The sequence below is a fragment of the Polistes fuscatus genome, unplaced genomic scaffold (assembly GCF_010416935.1).
Source record: "Polistes fuscatus isolate 324 unplaced genomic scaffold, CU_Pfus_HIC Scaffold7, whole genome shotgun sequence".
In the NCBI taxonomy this organism is placed as follows: domain Eukaryota; kingdom Metazoa; phylum Arthropoda; class Insecta; order Hymenoptera; family Vespidae; genus Polistes; species Polistes fuscatus.
The window spans coordinates 7,843,865-7,862,703 of NW_025113151.1; the positions used below are offsets into that span (position 1 = coordinate 7,843,865).

General features: G+C 33.3%; 2 protein-coding genes across 9 annotated transcripts in view; one reads left to right on the top strand and one right to left on the bottom strand.

Moving 5' to 3' along the window:
• Positions 1 to 1,069: 1,069 nt before the first annotated feature.
• On the top strand, positions 1,070 to 17,370 carry LOC122524039. Of its 8 annotated transcripts, none has more exons than XR_006305435.1 (8): positions 1,465 to 1,562; positions 1,654 to 1,711; positions 1,868 to 2,509; positions 12,626 to 12,997; positions 15,682 to 15,947; positions 16,235 to 16,539; positions 16,716 to 16,858; positions 16,971 to 17,370. XR_006305435.1 is itself a non-coding variant. In XM_043646082.1 (3 exons), exon 3 carries the CDS (start codon positions 1,869 to 1,871, stop codon positions 2,421 to 2,423), a length of 555 nt encoding a protein of 184 aa, XP_043502017.1. In that variant the 5' UTR covers positions 1,070 to 1,223; positions 1,654 to 1,711; position 1,868; the 3' UTR covers positions 2,424 to 2,713. The 8 variants fall into 8 exon arrangements, 4 of the variants coding, with proteins under 4 accessions (XP_043502017.1, XP_043502014.1, XP_043502015.1 ...); XR_006305437.1 differs by having other exon boundaries at positions 15,713 to 15,947; XR_006305438.1 differs by lacking the exon at positions 15,682 to 15,947.
• The window catches only part of LOC122524038 (titin-like), a 37,586-nt gene continuing 22,245 nt past the window's right edge, over positions 3,499 to 18,839 (bottom strand). Inside the window, exons 2-10 of the mRNA XM_043646078.1 lie at positions 14,900 to 15,396; positions 14,531 to 14,696; positions 12,032 to 12,156; positions 5,765 to 11,947; positions 5,188 to 5,599; positions 4,697 to 5,116; positions 4,396 to 4,597; positions 3,861 to 4,055; positions 3,499 to 3,759 (exon numbers count right to left, since the gene is read on the bottom strand). Of these exons, the coding sequence (XP_043502013.1) occupies positions 3,592 to 3,759; positions 3,861 to 4,055; positions 4,396 to 4,597; positions 4,697 to 5,116; positions 5,188 to 5,599; positions 5,765 to 11,947; positions 12,032 to 12,156; positions 14,531 to 14,696; positions 14,900 to 15,332 (8,304 nt within the window). The 5' untranslated portion in view covers positions 15,333 to 15,396 and the 3' untranslated portion in view covers positions 3,499 to 3,591. The remainder of the gene's footprint in view (positions 3,760 to 3,860; positions 4,056 to 4,395; positions 4,598 to 4,696; positions 5,117 to 5,187; positions 5,600 to 5,764; positions 11,948 to 12,031; positions 12,157 to 14,530; positions 14,697 to 14,899; positions 15,397 to 18,839) is intronic.

The window sequence follows — 18,839 nt, forward strand, 5'->3', positions numbered from 1 at the left end:
GATTATATTGTTTAATTATTATTCACGATATGTATAACAAGGCGTGCTTACGAAATAATTATTTATTTACAAATATGTTAATCAATGTTTGAAATATCTATTAAATAATTCATTATGTTGGTGAACCATTTAATTAATCAATCGTATGCACAAGTAACTAATTAATTTAATCATTAATTGAATAAAATATTGCCAAGACGTTAACGTAAAGTATATAAGTATATTGTATTATTTATTTTTTTATCACATAGTTAATGTATTTGAAATCGAAAAGTACGAAAGAAGATATTTATTCTTTATTTTTATTTTTCTGTCTGTTTTTATAAACTCTGTCTTTTTACCTTATCTTTATACAGGCAAGGTATTTAAATTGATAATCAATTAATTGTAAAAAAATCCTATTACGAAGGATCGTAGCTAATAACGTAGTTTTATAATTATGTAAGTCCTTTGAAAAATATATATATATATATATATATATATATGCTCTTATAGTTTTATCTTGAAATATCATATGCACATTAACGAGTAAATATATATACATAAATATATACATAACCTATTTGTGTATGTGTTTTATACATAAATAAGTCTTCCCTTTACTGATCTTTTCTTAGGATCTGGCCTCATTAAATATCGCTTATCGGAATCTGGTTTGAAATATAAACGATAGCTTTATTGATGATTTAAAATTAGTCCATTGTTAATTGAATACGAATTTGCGTTCATTATTTAATATCTTGTTACAAGAATAATTTTTTCATAGATAAAAATGACCATGTACTTTTATAAATAGCCTGCAAAGTAAATGAAAATGATATTAATGAAATGTTGGAATATTTTGTGGTTTGTTTAAACGATTGGGTAATACAAGATGGAATGTATTTTTTGTAAGTTATTATTAGTGAATTCATGTCATCTTTATGAGTAGTGATCTAACTACATGTACCCATGACTACTGCCTTATTAAGACTGACAGTAAGAATTTATAGGCTATGTTCACTCTACATTGCACGCATGCGCAAATGCATATGGGCAATAAGGGAGTTCATTATTAGGTTATGTCGAAATTTCGTATGCATTTTGCATTGTTGAGAGACTATTTTTCGACATTAAGTGGCACATCGATCGAATTCTACAAGACTGTATTTATATAAATTTAAGGTTGTTTATAACCTTCCTTATGTATTGTTTAAACAATTGTGCTATTGTTTAATTATTAGGTAACTATATACATTATTGTCTTTGATATTAAATTATCTTATTTTATTTCGAGATCGAGATTTTATCGAAATATCGAATGAAAATTATATTTTATGATTAACATATGTTTCGTGTTATATGTAAAACAACTTAGAATTTGTTTAATATTAGGTAATTATACTATATTTTTATCATAAATTATTTAAATAGTAAAATAGTCGAAAGTATATATTCGTTCGATTTAAATTTACCGCTCTTTTCTTTACGAGAAACAATCGAAAGTCGAAATCGAATCGAATCGCCATTAATTTTTCAGACGTTGTTCGTCAAAAATGTTAATATAAAATTTTAAGTTTAGCGTAAGAATCCGTTTGTGTATTGGTGTTTGTAGGTAGTATAGTTTATTTGTAATATTGTTAAATTAATTATTTCATAATAATTATATCGTAGGTCTTTTTAATAAGTGGTGTAGTTATTTCTGGAGAAGTTAACCTCAATCATATGCAAGGTCAGTAATTTCTTGAATACTTTTTTACATTTACATTAATCAATATTTTATATCTATCTATCTATATATTATATTTATATAATTATAAAATTATTTTCATCAAAATAAGTTGAATTTGTTTAAGGAAATTGTACAAATTGATTGTTTTATTTTTAGCATGACATCTATCAAGTTATTGGAAGATAGGGTAGTCGAATTGGAAAAGCAAGTTTATGGATTTGGGAAGGTGTTGCAGCTGGATGATTCATTACCAGAAACATCTATTACCGATAATCTCTTACATGCGAATACGTTGATCTCTTCGGCATTATCAGGCAGGGAAAAGATAGCGGAAGCTATTAAACGATTACCAGAATTGAATAAACATTTAGATATATCTTCGGATGAATTAGATGTGCCCGTAGAAATTAAATCTCATTTATTATTACTTTCGGAACAAGAAATCATGGATAATCATAAGTATTTAAGCGAAATACAAGAGTTGATGCCAGTTTTAAAAACGGATTCTTTAAAAGACCTTCCAGAATTATCTGTTAAACTTAACGAGTTATCTTTGAAACAGTTGAAGATACATGATGAAGCAGAAGCATTTGCCAAGGATATGCATGCCATATTCAGTATTTATAATGGTGTAATAGATAGTATATCTAAAACATTAATTAGCTTGGATAAAGAAATAACACGTGCTGAACTGAAAGAAAGTAGAAAGTAGATAAGTGACGGTATGCTATTAATATATTCTGCAATTTCAAGAAAATTATTTTCTCCTGAGTATACATTACACCGGCAGTTGTAAAGGTATAAAGTTTAGAATTAATTTGATATGTATATATATATATATTTTTTTATTTATTATCCATGGCTTAAAATATAAAAATACTTACGAATTTATTCATGCCTATGCATAAATGAAACTTTTTCATTATAGTATTTATAATAGAACATAAATGAAATTGTACATTATTAATTAATATTTCATTATTAGTGTATCAATAACAATGTATTTTATTACAATAATCATATATACATTTACTCTATCTATCGTTTAATCTTATCCATCATTCGTTTCAGGAATATTTCGCAAGAATTATTGAGACAAATCATTGATCGAATATAAATCGATCATTTTATGTTATAACCGTTGGTCTCTTCCATTAAATGTTTATTTTATTTTTCGATTTCTAATAATTGTAAGATTCTTCGTACAATCTAGAAAGATTTAACAAACAATACTTTCGTATGCATATTCATACTTATTGCATTTACTTTGGTCCAAACATAATATAACTTTTATATATTTTTCGAGTATAACTTGCAGCTTGTGTTCGTAAGAGTATAATACTTAGAGACCTAATTTGCTAACTTGCAAAAAATCTATTACCACGTTAACCATATTAAACAATTACTTTATACAGTATTTACATATTGTTTTCCTTAATGTTAAACAAAGTATGATTTTGTGATCTACATGTCTTCTGCTCGTGTGTATACATATATATATATATATAGTATGTATTTATATAATCACCAATATAAATTTTTAGTGTAGATGTTGCATGTGCACGCTTTTCATTGTAAAAGAAATGATTTCATGGCCATTTAATACTAGGAGCATACTTTGTAGTATAAATAGGAACATGATTTATAAAAGAAGTACAACAAATAAATTCCAATGGTAAAAAAAGAACAAAAAACATTGGTATGCCGTGAATATTTAAGGAGTAAGTACTTTTGTAAGTGTTTGCTAAGCAAGTACTCGCTGAAATCAGAGTAATTGTTTCTTTTTCTTTCAACATTGATCAATGTATGATCAAAATCACGATGAACTTTGAATTACTCGTATACTTTCAAAGTGTCCATATCTTACAAGTTGTTTAAATTTATGTTTGCAAAGCTGGAACTAAGTATCGTAACCAATCTAAAGCAGGCTCCAAACTAGAATAAATTGCAGGATGTCCTCTTGAACATTTGCTATGGTGACTGAGTAAACCTTGAATATTCCAATTTCCTGATTCATTGGCACAAATTAGAGGTGCTCCTTCGTCATTCTAAAAGTAAGATATTAACACACATTAATTCCCAAATCATCTTTTAATTTTTTTCTCTTTATACTTTTTATAATTTGTTTCTTAATTCAAACATTACTTACATAACAAAGCTCTTTATCCATATTAGACAAACCAACGCATATATTATATTTTGTTATAAATCCTGCGTAATGGCTTGTTGTATTACATTCGTCAGAATCATACATCGGCATTGGCAAGAATTCATCATATTGTTGTAAGTCCAGTTCTCCGTTAACTGGGAACCTCCATCCTACGCTAACACAGACATCATTTGGCTGAAACATAGAATATCATCAGATGTTAGGTAACTTATTAATTTATTTTATAAACGATATAATTCCCATTTGCTAAAGGTTTTTAAAAATAATTATTAAAACATTTTTTTTGTACTTGAAATAAATTTAGTTTTCTAATATTTTTCTGCTAGGTGATACTCTCTCGCAATAGTCGATAAGAAGAGCAAAATATCATCTTTCTAGAAATTTTTATATGAAGTTCTAAAGAAAAGGCTTATTAACGAAATGGCTGAGTAACTTTTACACGTAACATCGTTTTAAAAGGTATTTCAAGCACAAGATGTTTTTCAATTAATAAGAATTTCGAATATATACTTACTTTGATAGAATGAGTTGGTAGGCAAACGGCAGAAACATTTTCCGAGAAAATCAAAGGTTCTTTGAGTTCAATCAAAGCAATATCATTGTCATAGAAGAATTGATTATATTTCACTTGTGGATGTGGAATGATAGTCTTTATAGAATTACTTCTTAGCAATTTTTCGTCTGTGAACAATTTCCATCCGTCGCTTTGTTTGTATCTAAAAATGAAAAAAGAAAAAAGCAATTAAATTCCAGTTAAGAATTTTAAATAATGAATAAATAAATATATATCACATAGAGTGATAATAATTTCTTACTTGTAGACACAAGAATAACTGGTCAAAGCATGCATAGGTCCTAATATGCTAGCTGTGCAAGCTATACCATGTTCCTCTTCTTTCAAAATCACTACAGAAGGCCATTGCATAACACCAATTGGAGTTTCACCTTCTGGTTTTGCAGTAGTTTTATCAACGTGATGCTTATCGCAAGAAAATTCTTCGCACGTAACTTCAACGACTTTTTCCGAGACACAGAACTCTACTCGCAGAAGATTACTGACTAGCGGGTTGCGATGATTTGGATTAGTTTTCAGTCTTACGATTTGATCGCTTTTATTCCATGCTTTAAAATCAGTTGTTTGGGATGAAGCATAGCCGAGAGAACGACAGTATGAGTCACTGAACTCTTTGCTCCAACCATCCGAACATACTAGTCGATATTTACCATCAAATTGCCTGTTAAATTATACTTTAAACCAAGAATATTCTTTTATTTTTAAAGAGATTTGAGTATTTAAGAAACTGACCTTATTTTTAAAAGAGAATCTCGATGATTTAGTTGATTCGTCGAGTTATTTCCTTCGTTTTCTTTCAGATCAGTTTCAGTATGATTTCTTTGATCGAGCAAATTGCTAGATATGCATTCCCATTCATCGGAACGATCAGGACAATGTTCGATACCGTCGCAAACTTCTTCTTTGGAGACACATCCACCAGTATGACATTTGAATTGATTCAAAGCACAATCACAGAGTTTTTCGTCTTCTCCATTAGCGCAATCGGGTGATCCATTACATCGCCATGTTTGTGGAATACATCGTTTATCAGTAGGACATAAGTATTCATCATTGCCGCAACTTTCAGCACAGTTAAACTCGTCTTGATGATTTTCGCAATCCGGTCTACCATCGCATAGCCATAACAGTGGTATACATCGTCCTGAAAATAAGGACGAAACTTGTTTAATCGTGACGATCTTTAATTAACCTATTAACCCAGTAAGAAAAGACACCATATCATTTGTCTCGTTATGAAACGATCATGCGATATGTTATTCTGACGGTGAAATTTAATCGGTAATTATCATAATTAATTAGGACTCACCATTGGTGCAGCGGTGTTCGTCGAATATGCACTTCCAATTTTGACAATTCAATTCATCACTACCGTCGTCGCAATCTACGATTCCATTACATACAAGGTGTCTCTTAAGACACTGACGATTGGCACACTGAAAGTTTCCAGGACATCCTTCTTCTTGACAATTGAGTTCATCAGAGCCATCAGAACAATCCTTATGGGAGTCACATTTTTCGGATAAACTAACGCAATAAGCACCAGCTCTGGAAGTCCCATTGGTACATTGAAACTGGCCTGTACTACATTTGGAGTAGCTCATAGTACTTAATGTTAAAAGGTTCAATGCGTTGACTGTTAAATTGTTAGCTTCTTGGCTGTTGCTTTGAATAATCGTTACGTTTGATTTATTCAAAGTATTGTCACGTTCGATAGGAATGTTACTTTGAGTCGTAGCTTGTTCAACTTCCATAATTGGAATCAATGGAGTCGTTTGATGCAAAGTGTAATTTCGAATGAGTATAAAAGGCTCTGTTACTGGGTCAGATTCTATGATCTCTTCAGACACGGGTATGTAGTTAGGATATTTGTTACTTGTTTCCACTTCTGTATTATTTCTTATTAAATTAGCTATAGTAGTATTTTCTTCGTAAGGTTTTTCCTCTTCAGATTGATTTAATGTAGACATGATTTCAACAATTTTCAATTTTGGTATTGGCGCAATATTACCTTCTGTATCAGTTAAATTGAATTTTGGAATAGCCGACTCTGTACTTGTGGTAGATGTGTTTTCTGTAGTAATATTTTCATTTGATTCGACGAAAATTCTTGGAATTTCAGTAGGAATGAAAATCGTTGTATCATTGATCTCAGTCGTAACATTTTCTATTCTTTGATCCTCTAGATTGAGTTCCTTCTCTTTTTTGTATTTATATTTATCTGAATTCTTTTTATCGATAGATTTTTTCTTAATCTCTTGACTTTTTTCTAACGGTATTACTTTCAGTTCTTCTTCAGATAATTCTCTCGAATCTTCGTTGAAAATAACATCTCTCATAGTCGTTGTTGAGAAAAATGATCTGAAGTCAAAATTGTATGGTCTAGTATCGTCTAGAATTTCTTCAGTAACTGGCCTTATATCATCATTCGTAGTAATTGGATCTGGTTCTTTAGCAGTATTGATTTCAGTTGCCATTGCTGTATAATCTTCGTTGGCAATCGTGAAAGTTGTTTCTGGTTTTGGATAGTTTGTTGTATTTTCAAGAATCGTCATCAAATTCACCATTTTATCCGGTTGCTCATTTAGAATAGTATGTTGAATATTATCATGTTCAGTGGACATTGTTTCAGTCAAATTTGTGTTGTCTGTTTTTGTTATAACGTTTGTTGTATTATCGACTTCTACAGCCATCGTAGAACTAGCTGTAGTTGCCGAAATGTTATTAATATATTCTATTGAAATCATAGTAGTTGTTGTCCTGTTAACGTCATGCCTTGTATCATTAATTTCTTTGATAATTTCTGGCCTCATCGAAGAAGTCGTTACCGAGAATTCGTGTTCAGTTGTTTGCAATTCCTCTGGTAAAATTGGTACTTGTGCAGTTGTTTTAGTCTCCAGTGAATACATTGGTGCAATAGTAGATGGAATCATAGTGACAGATTCTTTATCTGTATCATCATGAACAATATTAGACCTGTCAGTATGATTATCTAACAACGAATTGTCATCAGCAATCGTAGTTGCTTCTATTTTATCTGTTAATTCTGTCGTAGAAAGTTCCTGTTGTATTTCCATAGGTAAAACTGGTACCTGCGTTGTAATCTTAGCATCTTCAACATGTTTCTCCATAGAAATAGAAGACATACTCGATGGCATTTCCGTTTCCGTTGATAACATTTTTTCCGTCGTACTTTGAGATTCTTCAGAGTCTAAAGTTGATTTAGTCTTTCCTTGTTGTTCATCGATATTATTAATAATCAATTTTTTTGATTCATTATCAGTAATTTTAATGTTTTTATTACGATTGAAAGCTTTGGATAACGTTTCATCGTTGATATCATTGTACTGATCCTCTTCCGCATTTTCTTCTGGTTTTTCCGAGCTATTAGCAACATTATTATTAACAATTAAATCGTCCATAGATCTACCATTTTCTTCAATGAACATCATTGTAGTGATTTGTGCAGCTTCCGTAGTACTCTCTACTTTATCCAATTCATATTCCATATTTTTCGTGTCCTTATACTCATCCAATGGTACTACCCTAAGTATCTCATCATCTTGTTCATCTTTCATACTTTTCCCGTCAAAAGTATTATTCGTCGTTGTATCATCAGACAAATCATTGGTCACAAGCGTTCGATTATCGTTCAAAGTTTCTTTCAATCTTTCACTTTCGGATTCTCCCAAAAGTTCATTTTGTTGCAGTGGATCCTCCATTTCAGTCCTAGTTTCGTTAATTGTTTTAGGTATCATTGAAATATCTTTACCATCTGCTTTCATATTGATATTATCATTATCGAGATCAGTCAAGACTTCTTCACTTTCGTTCTTGTTTGTAGGATACGTCATTTCAGTTTTGCCATCCTTTCTTTCAGGTTTATTTATAATAACGTCTTCAACATGAGTCTCGAAAGGATTAGGGACATCTTGCTCGTCTTTATCCAATCTTGGTGCTTTTTTTGACGTTTCCTTTTCCTTTTGAACGTCTGGTAAGAAAGGTGACATATCTTCAAGATGTCTTTCTTCATTGGGATCCATTTTTTCAACATAATGATTCGCTGCATTTTCAGGGAATATCGCAGGGTGTAAAGGATGACTGGTCGAATGCTCGATCGTTTCGCCAATAGAAACTGCATTCTCTTCAGGATGTTCGGTAGATCGGTCTAAGATCGTATCGATCGTTGAGTTTTTTCTTTCAACGGGCTGATTGCTAGCTTGTAAAATATTTTCTTGATTGATTGTTGATTCTTCTGGTCTTGTAGTAAAATGTGTTATTTGTTCAGGAATCAATTGAGGAATGATTGCATGAGTATCTTGTTCATATTTCTTATTTTCTTCTTTAGGTAATGGTATTACTTGTTCTTCATCAGTTTGATTATTCACTGATTCCAGCAATGGTTCTACGTTTTGACTAAATTCTTTAGGTAAACTTGAAAATATTGATTTTGGTGCATGTTCAATAACGTTTGACTCGTTTATATCTTGCACATTGGATTCTGGTATATCCACTGATTCGATAGAATGATTTTTATTCAAAAATGACTCTTCTGATTGATCTGTTAAATTAGATGCTACTTCGATTCCGGAAGAATCGATATTTCTCAATAGAACTTGATTTGATTCTGTGTTCGTTTCTAATATTGATTTTGGTGCCTCCGAAGTGATTTCACTCGAAGTAGTATCCATTACAGATATGGTTGTTTCACTCTTTGATTTTAATATTTTTGTTGATTCTACTTCAATATTCATAGTCGTTTCTTCAAGTTGAATAGTTGGAAGTGTGGTATCGGACATTTCTGTATCATTGTTTATTGATAATTCGGTTACTTCATTTTCATTCTCAGTAATTGCATCTTCGAATTGTTTCATCGAAAGTGTAGTTTCTTCATCTTCTTTTTTATTATTTACGGTGGTCGTTATTATCGGCGATGTTGTGATACTTTCAGTCATCACTGATGGTTCTTTTTCTTCTAAATTGTGTTCTGGCAACATAGTTGTTATTCGTTCATTGTGAATTTCTGTCGTAGGTTCTTCATTGATTGTTTGCAAAGGTATTACTGGTAATGGCTCTTCATTATTTGTTTCATGGGTATCTTCATTTATATTAGTATTGAAATTTCGAGATTCAGAATCGTACGGAGATTCTGATTTAATAGTGGATTCGATAAGAATTTTTGGCGTTGTTTCACTTTTTGAAGTTGTTTCAACAATGATTTCTGGTATTGTTGTATGCTCCACTTCAGCTGAAAATTGTGGATATTCTTGTGAAACTTCTGTTGCCATTGCAACGTCAGTTTCTATAGAAGATTTTTTTATATCCTTCGATTCGGTAGATGCCATGGACGACGATGGTTCCATTATTAATGTTGTAGATTCTACATCATCAATTGAGTGTAATACATTTTCTGAGGATGTGTCTATATGTATGGAAGTTTTTGGTTCTTCTGAAGAAAGATTTACATTTTCTTGAGTTGTCATTACTATTGGTTTTTTATCCAGAGAATCTTCTGAAGATGATTCGAATTTTGTTAAAGTATTTACTTCTGTAAAATGTTCAGGTATCACAGGAATTTCATGTATATGTTCTGTAGAATGCTCAGATTGTAATGATGGTTCCGTTAAAGGTTCAGCTTGTACTGACGGTTCTACAGTGGACGTTGATTCAGTTTTGATAAATGGTCCTATTTCAAAAGGAGATTCTGGTTCTGCAGATGGTTCTGGCTCAGTAGACGACTCCGGCTTAGCAGACGGCTCTGGCTCAGCAGACGGCTCTGGCTCAGCAGATGGCTCTGGCTCAGCAGACGGCTCTGGCTCAGCAGCCGGCTCTGGTTCAGCAGATGGCTCTGGTTCAGCAGATGGCTCTGGTTCAGCAGATGGCTCTGGCTCAGCAGCCGGCTCTGGTTCTGCGGATGGCTCTGGTTCAGCAAATGGCTTTGGCTCAGCAGACGGTTCTGGCTCAGCAGATGGTTGTGGTTCAATAATTGGTTTTGGTTCAGCACTCGGCTTCGGTTCTGCGGATGGTTCTGATTCAGCAACTGGCTCTGGTTCTGGTTCTGTGGATGGTTTTGGCTCAACAGATGGCTCTGGTTCAGCAGCCGGCTCTGGTTCAGCAGATGGCTCTGGCTCAGCAGCCGGTTCTGGTTCTGTGGATGGCTCTGGCTTAGCAGCCGGCTCTGGTTCAGCAGATGACTCTGGCTCAGCAGCCGGCTCCGGTTCAGCAGATGGCTCTGGTTCAGCAGCTGGTTCCGGTTCAGCAACCGGCTCTGGTTTAGCAGCTGGCTCTGGTTCAGCAGCCGGCTCTGGTTCAGCAGCTGGTTCCGGTTCAGCAGCTGGTTCCGGTTCAGCAGCTGGTTCCGGTTCAGCAGCCGGCTCTGGTTCAGCAGATGGCTCCGGTTTAGCAGCCGGCTCCGGTTCTGCGGATGGTTCTAGCTCAGCAGACGGTTCTGGTATTGCAGATGGCTCTGGTTCAGTTGGTGGTTCTGGCTTAACAGAATGTTCTTCTATAGGATGCTTAGAATATTCATGCATCCAATTACTAATATCAGAGTTATGGGCTCTCGAAATTTCTGGATCAGCAGTTGGTTCTGCTACAGGATTTGGTTCGTTTCTCATACTTTTATCTGATATTTCTTCATTTTGATTTATGGATTTTTCGGTAGGTTCAACATTCGCTTTAACAGACGACTGATTATTCATAGAATTTGTAACTAAATCTGAGTGATCCCAACCATCGGGATGTTCAGGTTCAAATAACATTCCTGGACCTCGACTTCTACCAACAAAATCTTTCGTTGATTCCGTGCTCGATGACACAATTGTATCCTCCATATCCACATTACTCAAATCGTTTTCAACCAAACAATCTTTTCCATTCTTGTCTAGTATTTTTCCAGTCATACAAGAACATATGAATCCTTGCGAATAATCGTACTTACATATTTCCGCACAACCGAAATTACGATCTTGACATTGATCTATAAGTTCTTTTACTTGCAATCTACCAAGATGATATTTTCCAACCTGATTGCCATGTTCTTGAATAGCTTTCTCGATACCTTCTTGAGTTTCTTTCGGTGTAGCCCACAAGGAATAATTTATTCTGAACCTAACTTCAGAATCCTTATTAATATCATAAACCTTGATGTCTGGTGAAGCTCTCATATTAGATTGAATTATATTTCGAAGATGCCTCTCTATCTCAGATGCAACTTCTCTGTACACTCTAGATTTGACATCACTCATCTCTTCGTCCCATACTAAATCATCTAACTTCAATATACCATCTAAAGCATCCGGTACAGTTGGATACAAAGTTTCGTCTGTCGTAGGCCATGGTGGAAAACTGGAAGTTTCAGGAGGTGGACTCGTAGGTGGATTTTTCATGTATTCTTGACTTTCAGCCACTTGAGCACCATCGAATTGACGAGAACTAGTTTGATCTATGGTATCCAAAGGTTCGGTAGCTTCCTGAGTGAGAATCACACCAGCTGAAATGATCCAAATTTGACATTGAATATATTTCCGTAGAAAAAATATGAAATAATAAATATGCGTATCATATGTTTTCTTACTTGCTGCTAAAATAGCGATTATGATTGCAATTGCAAGAACCAAAAGACCACATCCCCAACATGCCATTCTTCTCCAATACGAACTCCTAGATCTTTTATCCTTGGTAACATACAATTTTTCTCCCCTGCAACACATTACCATTTAACATGAACGAAAGATCATTATTAGAATTCTTTTTATTTATCTCCCATATCCAGGGCCCCAATGATAAGCGTTTTTTATACAGCGTTAAGCCTTAAACACACCCACGTGACAAACTCGTCACATATTCTATGTCAACGCGTAATCGTATTTCTTTTTAATAATTATATGTCGGTCAACTCTTAGGGAACCTATTTATCTCCTTTATATATAAACCGCATCAATTTTCAACCACTACCGCAGCAATCGATCAGCTGCGGTCACCACGCAACGCGTAGGTGCGTTTAAAGTGCTAATATACACGCAAACGTGATTGCTAAACCTCCATCAGCAACCGGCCGTGAGATTAGAAGCTTCCCCTCGATAGTCAGATATTGCTATACAATAATCATATTTTACAAAGTATCAAGCATATATTATACATTGATACAATTATTATTTTTTGTTTTCAGGTCGTTGGTATGATAAAAAGAACTAGTAAAAAAAAGAAATGAAAGTGGAAATGGATAATCATCTTATTGTATACACGTTTTAATGCGTGGGTATATATACTACTTTCGCAATCGAGGAGTAATCTGCAAGTCAAGGACAAATAATTTAAAGGGATGATTATGAGAAGAAAGTCGAGATCGACGAACCAGTCGACTGAATTAACGAATAGCGGACGTGGGTGTTATCGACAGTATGCCTACGGATTTCGAACTATCGAAGTGGTCGAACAAGATTATGCGACCATCGATGAACTCGAAGCAGAGTCAGTGGAATCTAATATAGAAGCGGGTTAGTCCGCTACCAAATGCCCTTCCCTTCCCTGGCGTATTAAGGTAAGGAAAAAAGGTTTTTTTCATTGTCCCTTAGTCGTCAGTATTGTTTCTTTTTTTTGGTTTTATTTGGTTTTTGGTTTTTAATTTTTGTTGTTTTGTTTATTCCCCATTTTCCTCATCCTCGAAAGCATCCTTCAAGTACCTGAGGGCTGTAAGCCAGTGGGAATAGTCAACCAGTCCGGCGGCCGGATCTCTCAGGCTGAGTCCTTCACGGCCGACACCCGGGCCCAAATCAAAACGTACTCCAGCCACGGTTGTTTCAACCTCGGCCTCGGGACCCCTGCTATGTATCGACGTAACAGAAAACATCGTCTGACACTTTCACCCATCTCTTTCTCTCTTCTCACACACATACTCTCTTTTTTCTTTCTTTTTCTTTTATTTTCTTTTTACTTGTTTGGTGAACAGTGAATGGAACCGCGAATCTGACAAAAGGGAAGTGTCTTTTCTCACGTACATATGTTTGTTTCTTTAAATAATTTTCATCAACGCGTGCACAATTTCAAAATATTTTTTATCTAATCAATTATCACGTATCGTATTTTATTATTAACAAAAAATTTGTTCTTTTCTTTTTAAATAATTTTTAATCGTCTAATTCACGCGTATAGAGTCTGAAGGAGCCTTTTTTCTTTTTTACCTAATCGATTATTTGACTCTACATGCTTCGCCGATCTAATGTCATCGAAACGTACGTATATACGTTAGTTAGTTAGTATGCCGACGTTAAAGTCACCTCGTGCCACGACCGCATCTTCAAAGAGGCTTTACGCGTTTTGCACTTTAATCCGAGCTCATAAGAAGAAGACGGAAAAGTCAACGAGGATTCGTACGGATCGGTAAACCTAGTCTCGTCTTTTACACCGGATAGCTGCTATTAGCAAAAGGATAAGAGAAGAGTGATGCTACTTAAACGAATGAAGAATTTATTCATAGTGTGTCTTTCTTAACGTTTTTCTTAGTAAATTTAAAAATTATCATTTAAAATTCGTAGCTCGCTTGCTTTACGAAGGATGATCGTTTTGTATTCTTTTATTGCTTATTTTTCTTTTTCGTAAGCGATGACACAATTTTTAACGCAAACTTTTTCTTTCTCTTTCAGAATATTCTGTTCACCATCGTAATCATCATCATCATCATCATCATCATCATCATCATCATCATAATCATTATCATCATCATTCTTCTTCCATTTATTCCTTCACGAACGAAATTCCTGCACCCCGAGCATAAATACAGCGGCAAAAAAAGGGTTGGAGAAAGTGGAAGGAAATTGTTAACTACCTTCATTCTCAGAAAATCGCTAGGCAGGCTCGCCGGGCTGGTAAACAGTGCACGCGAAAGAGTTAATTAGAATTAGAAGAAAGATATGAGAATTAACCATAAATAATAATTGTAATATAAAAAACAATGAACAGAAAAAGTGAACAACAGCAACAACAACAACAACAACAACAATAAGGAGAAAACAAAATAGAGACAGACATATTTTTTCGTTTTTTTTCGTTTTTTTGACTGTCTTCGTTGTATTACCTAATATACTTTCGATGTTCGTTAACAGGAACAAAGTATTCCTCGTAAGGATCGGCTGGTACCTCGCATGCTTCCTGACCCTTCGTTTGAATATTGTTTCCAGTATAGGGCCTCATGGAGACCAATTCTAAATTCACTGCTTCGATCTGTTCCTTTTTTCCGTTATCTGTGAATGATAAATAGTTGTTGCAATTATTTTAAGAGAAGATTAAGTCTTTGTTCGAATTGAAGGATTAGCTAGAGCTCAGTTCAACAAACTTTCGTTTTCTTTCTTTACTTCTCTCCCCTCTGTCTCTCTCTCTCTCTTTCTCTTTCTCTCTCTTTTTCTTTTTCTTTACTTCTTCTTCACGGTCTACGACCCTAACTTACCGTTGACCTGGACGCTTGTGGCGCTGCTGTTGAGGAAGCTAGCATCGTTGTTGTTGCCATTTCCATGAACGCCGTTGAGCTTCGGCTCGCTCGTGGAATTCTTATCTGGAGTTTGTCCACCAGTCGTTGGTGGTAACTCGATCTTCGTCTCAGACTTGTAACGTGGCTCTGGGCTACTCCTTACTGGTTCAACATAATGCTGAGAGACGAAAGATCGACGATGACCATTTTCTGTTGGCGAACCAATCGTATCAGCCGGTGACCTGTAATCCTGTTCTAGGTTCACTTGTTGTTTGTTGCTTTGTTGTTGTTCATGGGCATTTTTCTCAACGTGTTGTTCTGTGCTATTCGCGCACTCATCTTCGATTGCAAATGCTAGATTGTCCATTCCACTCTCACCACCAGTACCACCATCCCCACCGATCTCCGACATTTTCCGATTGCCTTTTCGCTTTCTAAAGACGAGCCAGCCCTTTCCTCTGTCATGCGTCTGGATTCTGAAAGAACAAAAATCATTATGTCATACCATTCGTTATTTTAAGTAATATAAATATTTTTTTTAAATTGAAAATGTCAACACATGAATTTAATTTAATAAGAATAAGGGAAATTATTATATTATCAACTATTCTGTATTTTGTATGGAACTTTTGTATATGTGTAGGTATATGTTAATGGATAAACTATTCTTATTAAGTAGAATTCATATTTTATATTTTATTGGAGATTTTGACATTAAGAATAAAGGAAAATGATATATTATAAACTATTTTTACATATAGGTATATGTATCTTTTCTGATGTATGTTCAAGTATATGTTAATACTACTGATTTTCCATTCGACTGTACCAACCGACGACGGTTGAACTCACTGGCGTGAATCCAAGCCAGAGTGACGTTGTTTCACGAAGCGAGTTCGAATCTTTGCAAGAAAGAAAGAGAGAGATACAAACGAGAGATAGATGTGAGAACCGTGAGAGGATGAATCTTCCTTCAGCATTCGTATTCGATATCCTTACATATTTATATTATTACTACCTTTTGTTTGTAAGTAAAACACTATGTTTTTAAACAAACAAAATTATTGAATTTTTTTATTTAACTTATCAATATTTAATATAAAATATGTTTCTCCATTTATTTTTTTCAGATAGAAATAAATTATCTTAAAAAAGACAGAGTATTTATATTTTGTTTCCTTATAACGTTCATAATAAAAATTTCTTTTATTTGTAAGTAAAACATTATTTAAAAATTACCACAATTTTTGTATTTTTAATCTTTCTATGTTTAGCATATAGTATACTTTATGTTTTCATTTTTCTTCTTTTCAGATAACAAGAATAACTTCTACTCAGAAATAAACTATCTTATTGTTGGAGAGAGAAAATGAAAAATCTAACAGGAATTGAGTTTTCTAAGGCTCAGGCAACGATTTCCAGGACACCCTATAGGAACGATCAGACGAGCGAGCGTGTTTGCGAGTGTACACATAAACGTTGAGAAGGCATATACTGCACCGAAAGTGGTTGACCCTGAGAGAGCCAGGCACAAAGGACTGATTCACCCCGCGGAGTCCTACGAGAAAAGAACCAACCGTTTACCCGGCTTCATTTTGTAGGAATCTTTCCCCATTCCTGTAAGTGACATAATCCTCCAGAACTCATCGAACCGTTCACTATAATCCTTCTTTTTTTACTTTTACTTTTATCTACCTATTTCATTTGATTCGCTTAATTCTTATCAATCTACACGAATTTTGACATTAATCGTAATGTACATTTTAAACAAATTCTTCTTATCTTTACTTTACAGCAAAGCTTATCTCATCTATTGGAATAAAGTAATTTATTAATGATCCTAGGAGATAAATTCTTAATCGCTGATAAGGAATGGAGAAAAAAGATAAGATTGAAAGGAATATTAATTACATTGATAATTCTCTTAATTGCAAACATGTAAATTCCTATAACAATATTAATAAATAATTAGTTATATCACTTTAAGATTAATAGTATTAATAGTATGGTATTGTAGAGTATTATGTTTTATGTATGATTTGTTTTACAGTTTAATAGACAGAAAAACTTGGTTGATAATAGCCATACAATTTTTTGCTCTACTTGATGACATGAAGAACTTATTACCATGATATAAAGAAAAAAGAAAACTATTTTATACGACACGCCTTGCTAGAGAGATTCCAAGGATTCCATTAACGATGAAAAGTCGACATCCTCGAGAATGATGTAACGATCGTAATGAAAGAACGTGCGAAAGCATTATGACACTAACATCTACACAGATGTAAAACGCATACACGAATACACTGATTCAAATATGTCCTCTTGTTGATTGCACGAGAAAACTATTGTACTGTGTGCAATATTACTTAGCCACCGTGGGTTTTGATCCCTCCTACCGATAATCTTTTATAGAATGGAAAATAAGAAATAACAAGCCAGGGAAATGATCTTTGTAGATTTATGTTTGGTACCAGAACTTTTTTCTTTGTGTAAGCCAAAATATTTTCTATTATTCTTTTTTTAATGTCATTACATATTTTAAAAATAAAAATTTCTCATTTATTTATAATATATATGATAGTTATAGTTAAATAAAACTAGTGATAAGCTACTGTTATTAAACCCTAATATTTAAAATAACAAATTATATATTATTAAACATTAACAGATAAGAATTAGATATAATGGAACTATTTCAAAATTTTTAAACGTCAAATAAATTAATTTATATGTTATTTAATTTTGTACTTATATTTTTGAATAACGAAAACAAAGAGAAAAAGTTTCGTTTTATGACAAAGTTGTGTACGTACGTCGGGAACTTATTTCAATAATTTAATATAAAAATAGCTACTTATTCTTGTGAGTAAGAATCGATAACCGAAAATTTTTATTAATTATAGCTTTCAAATTTTATATGATATGCATATTTTTTCATAATGAATAAAGAAATAAAGAAATAAAAAAATAAATATATTTATTCCCATTTATAGTTTGAGAAGATGGCGCTGTGCGCGTATGTGGCGGGAATCGTTCAAATATTGGCGGTAGAATGACGCCATTTTAATATCTTGGACAGCTACTCCGACACGGAATCCGTATCGTCCTCATTAATTACAGGTAATTAATATATTTCTCTTAATTTCACCCTTTTCCAATATATTAATTGATTCGTAACATTCTTTTCTCGCGTAAAGAATGTTAGCAAATCGAGACATTGTTGCGTTTAAAGGATATCCACAAATATAAAATCGGTCTTTTGGCATTCTATGGTTAGTTTCTACTTAATAATTATTTTTTAATTTTTCAACTTTATTGTTAAGATCTATATAGATCTTTTGTTTTATAATGATGCTTATTACTAATTTTTCATTAGTTTATGTTAATTAGCCGATATACTCATGTACGTATATAAGTATATAACATAATATATAATACATATATGCATGTGTAACATGCATAAATATACATATCATAAATAACATACACATACACATACGCATATATACATGGATACATTAATAGCATTCCTATCATATACAATACATTTTGAATTTCATTGATATGATCTTATATTTGTCACACTTACAGATCCTAAATATACATATAAATATATATATATATATACACACACACACACACACACACAATTACTTGTTTTCTTTACTAATTTTTTTTGTACTTACAGCTTTTCAAGAAGCATTTTACGAACGGAAAAACGCATCAGAAAATACGATGAAAATAATCTACGTAAGCTGTCGACATTCATCAGACATGTAAGTTTATTTTGTGTAAATTAGATTTAATAGAGAAAGATGGAGAGTGGGAGAAATAGATAGATAGATAGATAACGTTCGATATGTAAATAACAAAGTAGGGGAAGTTTACGCCGAGCTCAGCTGACAATAACAAA

Excerpts from the sequence above, each read along its gene's own strand:
- LOC122524039 (XM_043646082.1), top strand. The coding sequence starts at position 1,869 with ATGACATCTATCAAGTTATTGGAAGATAGGGTAGTCGAATTGGAAAAG.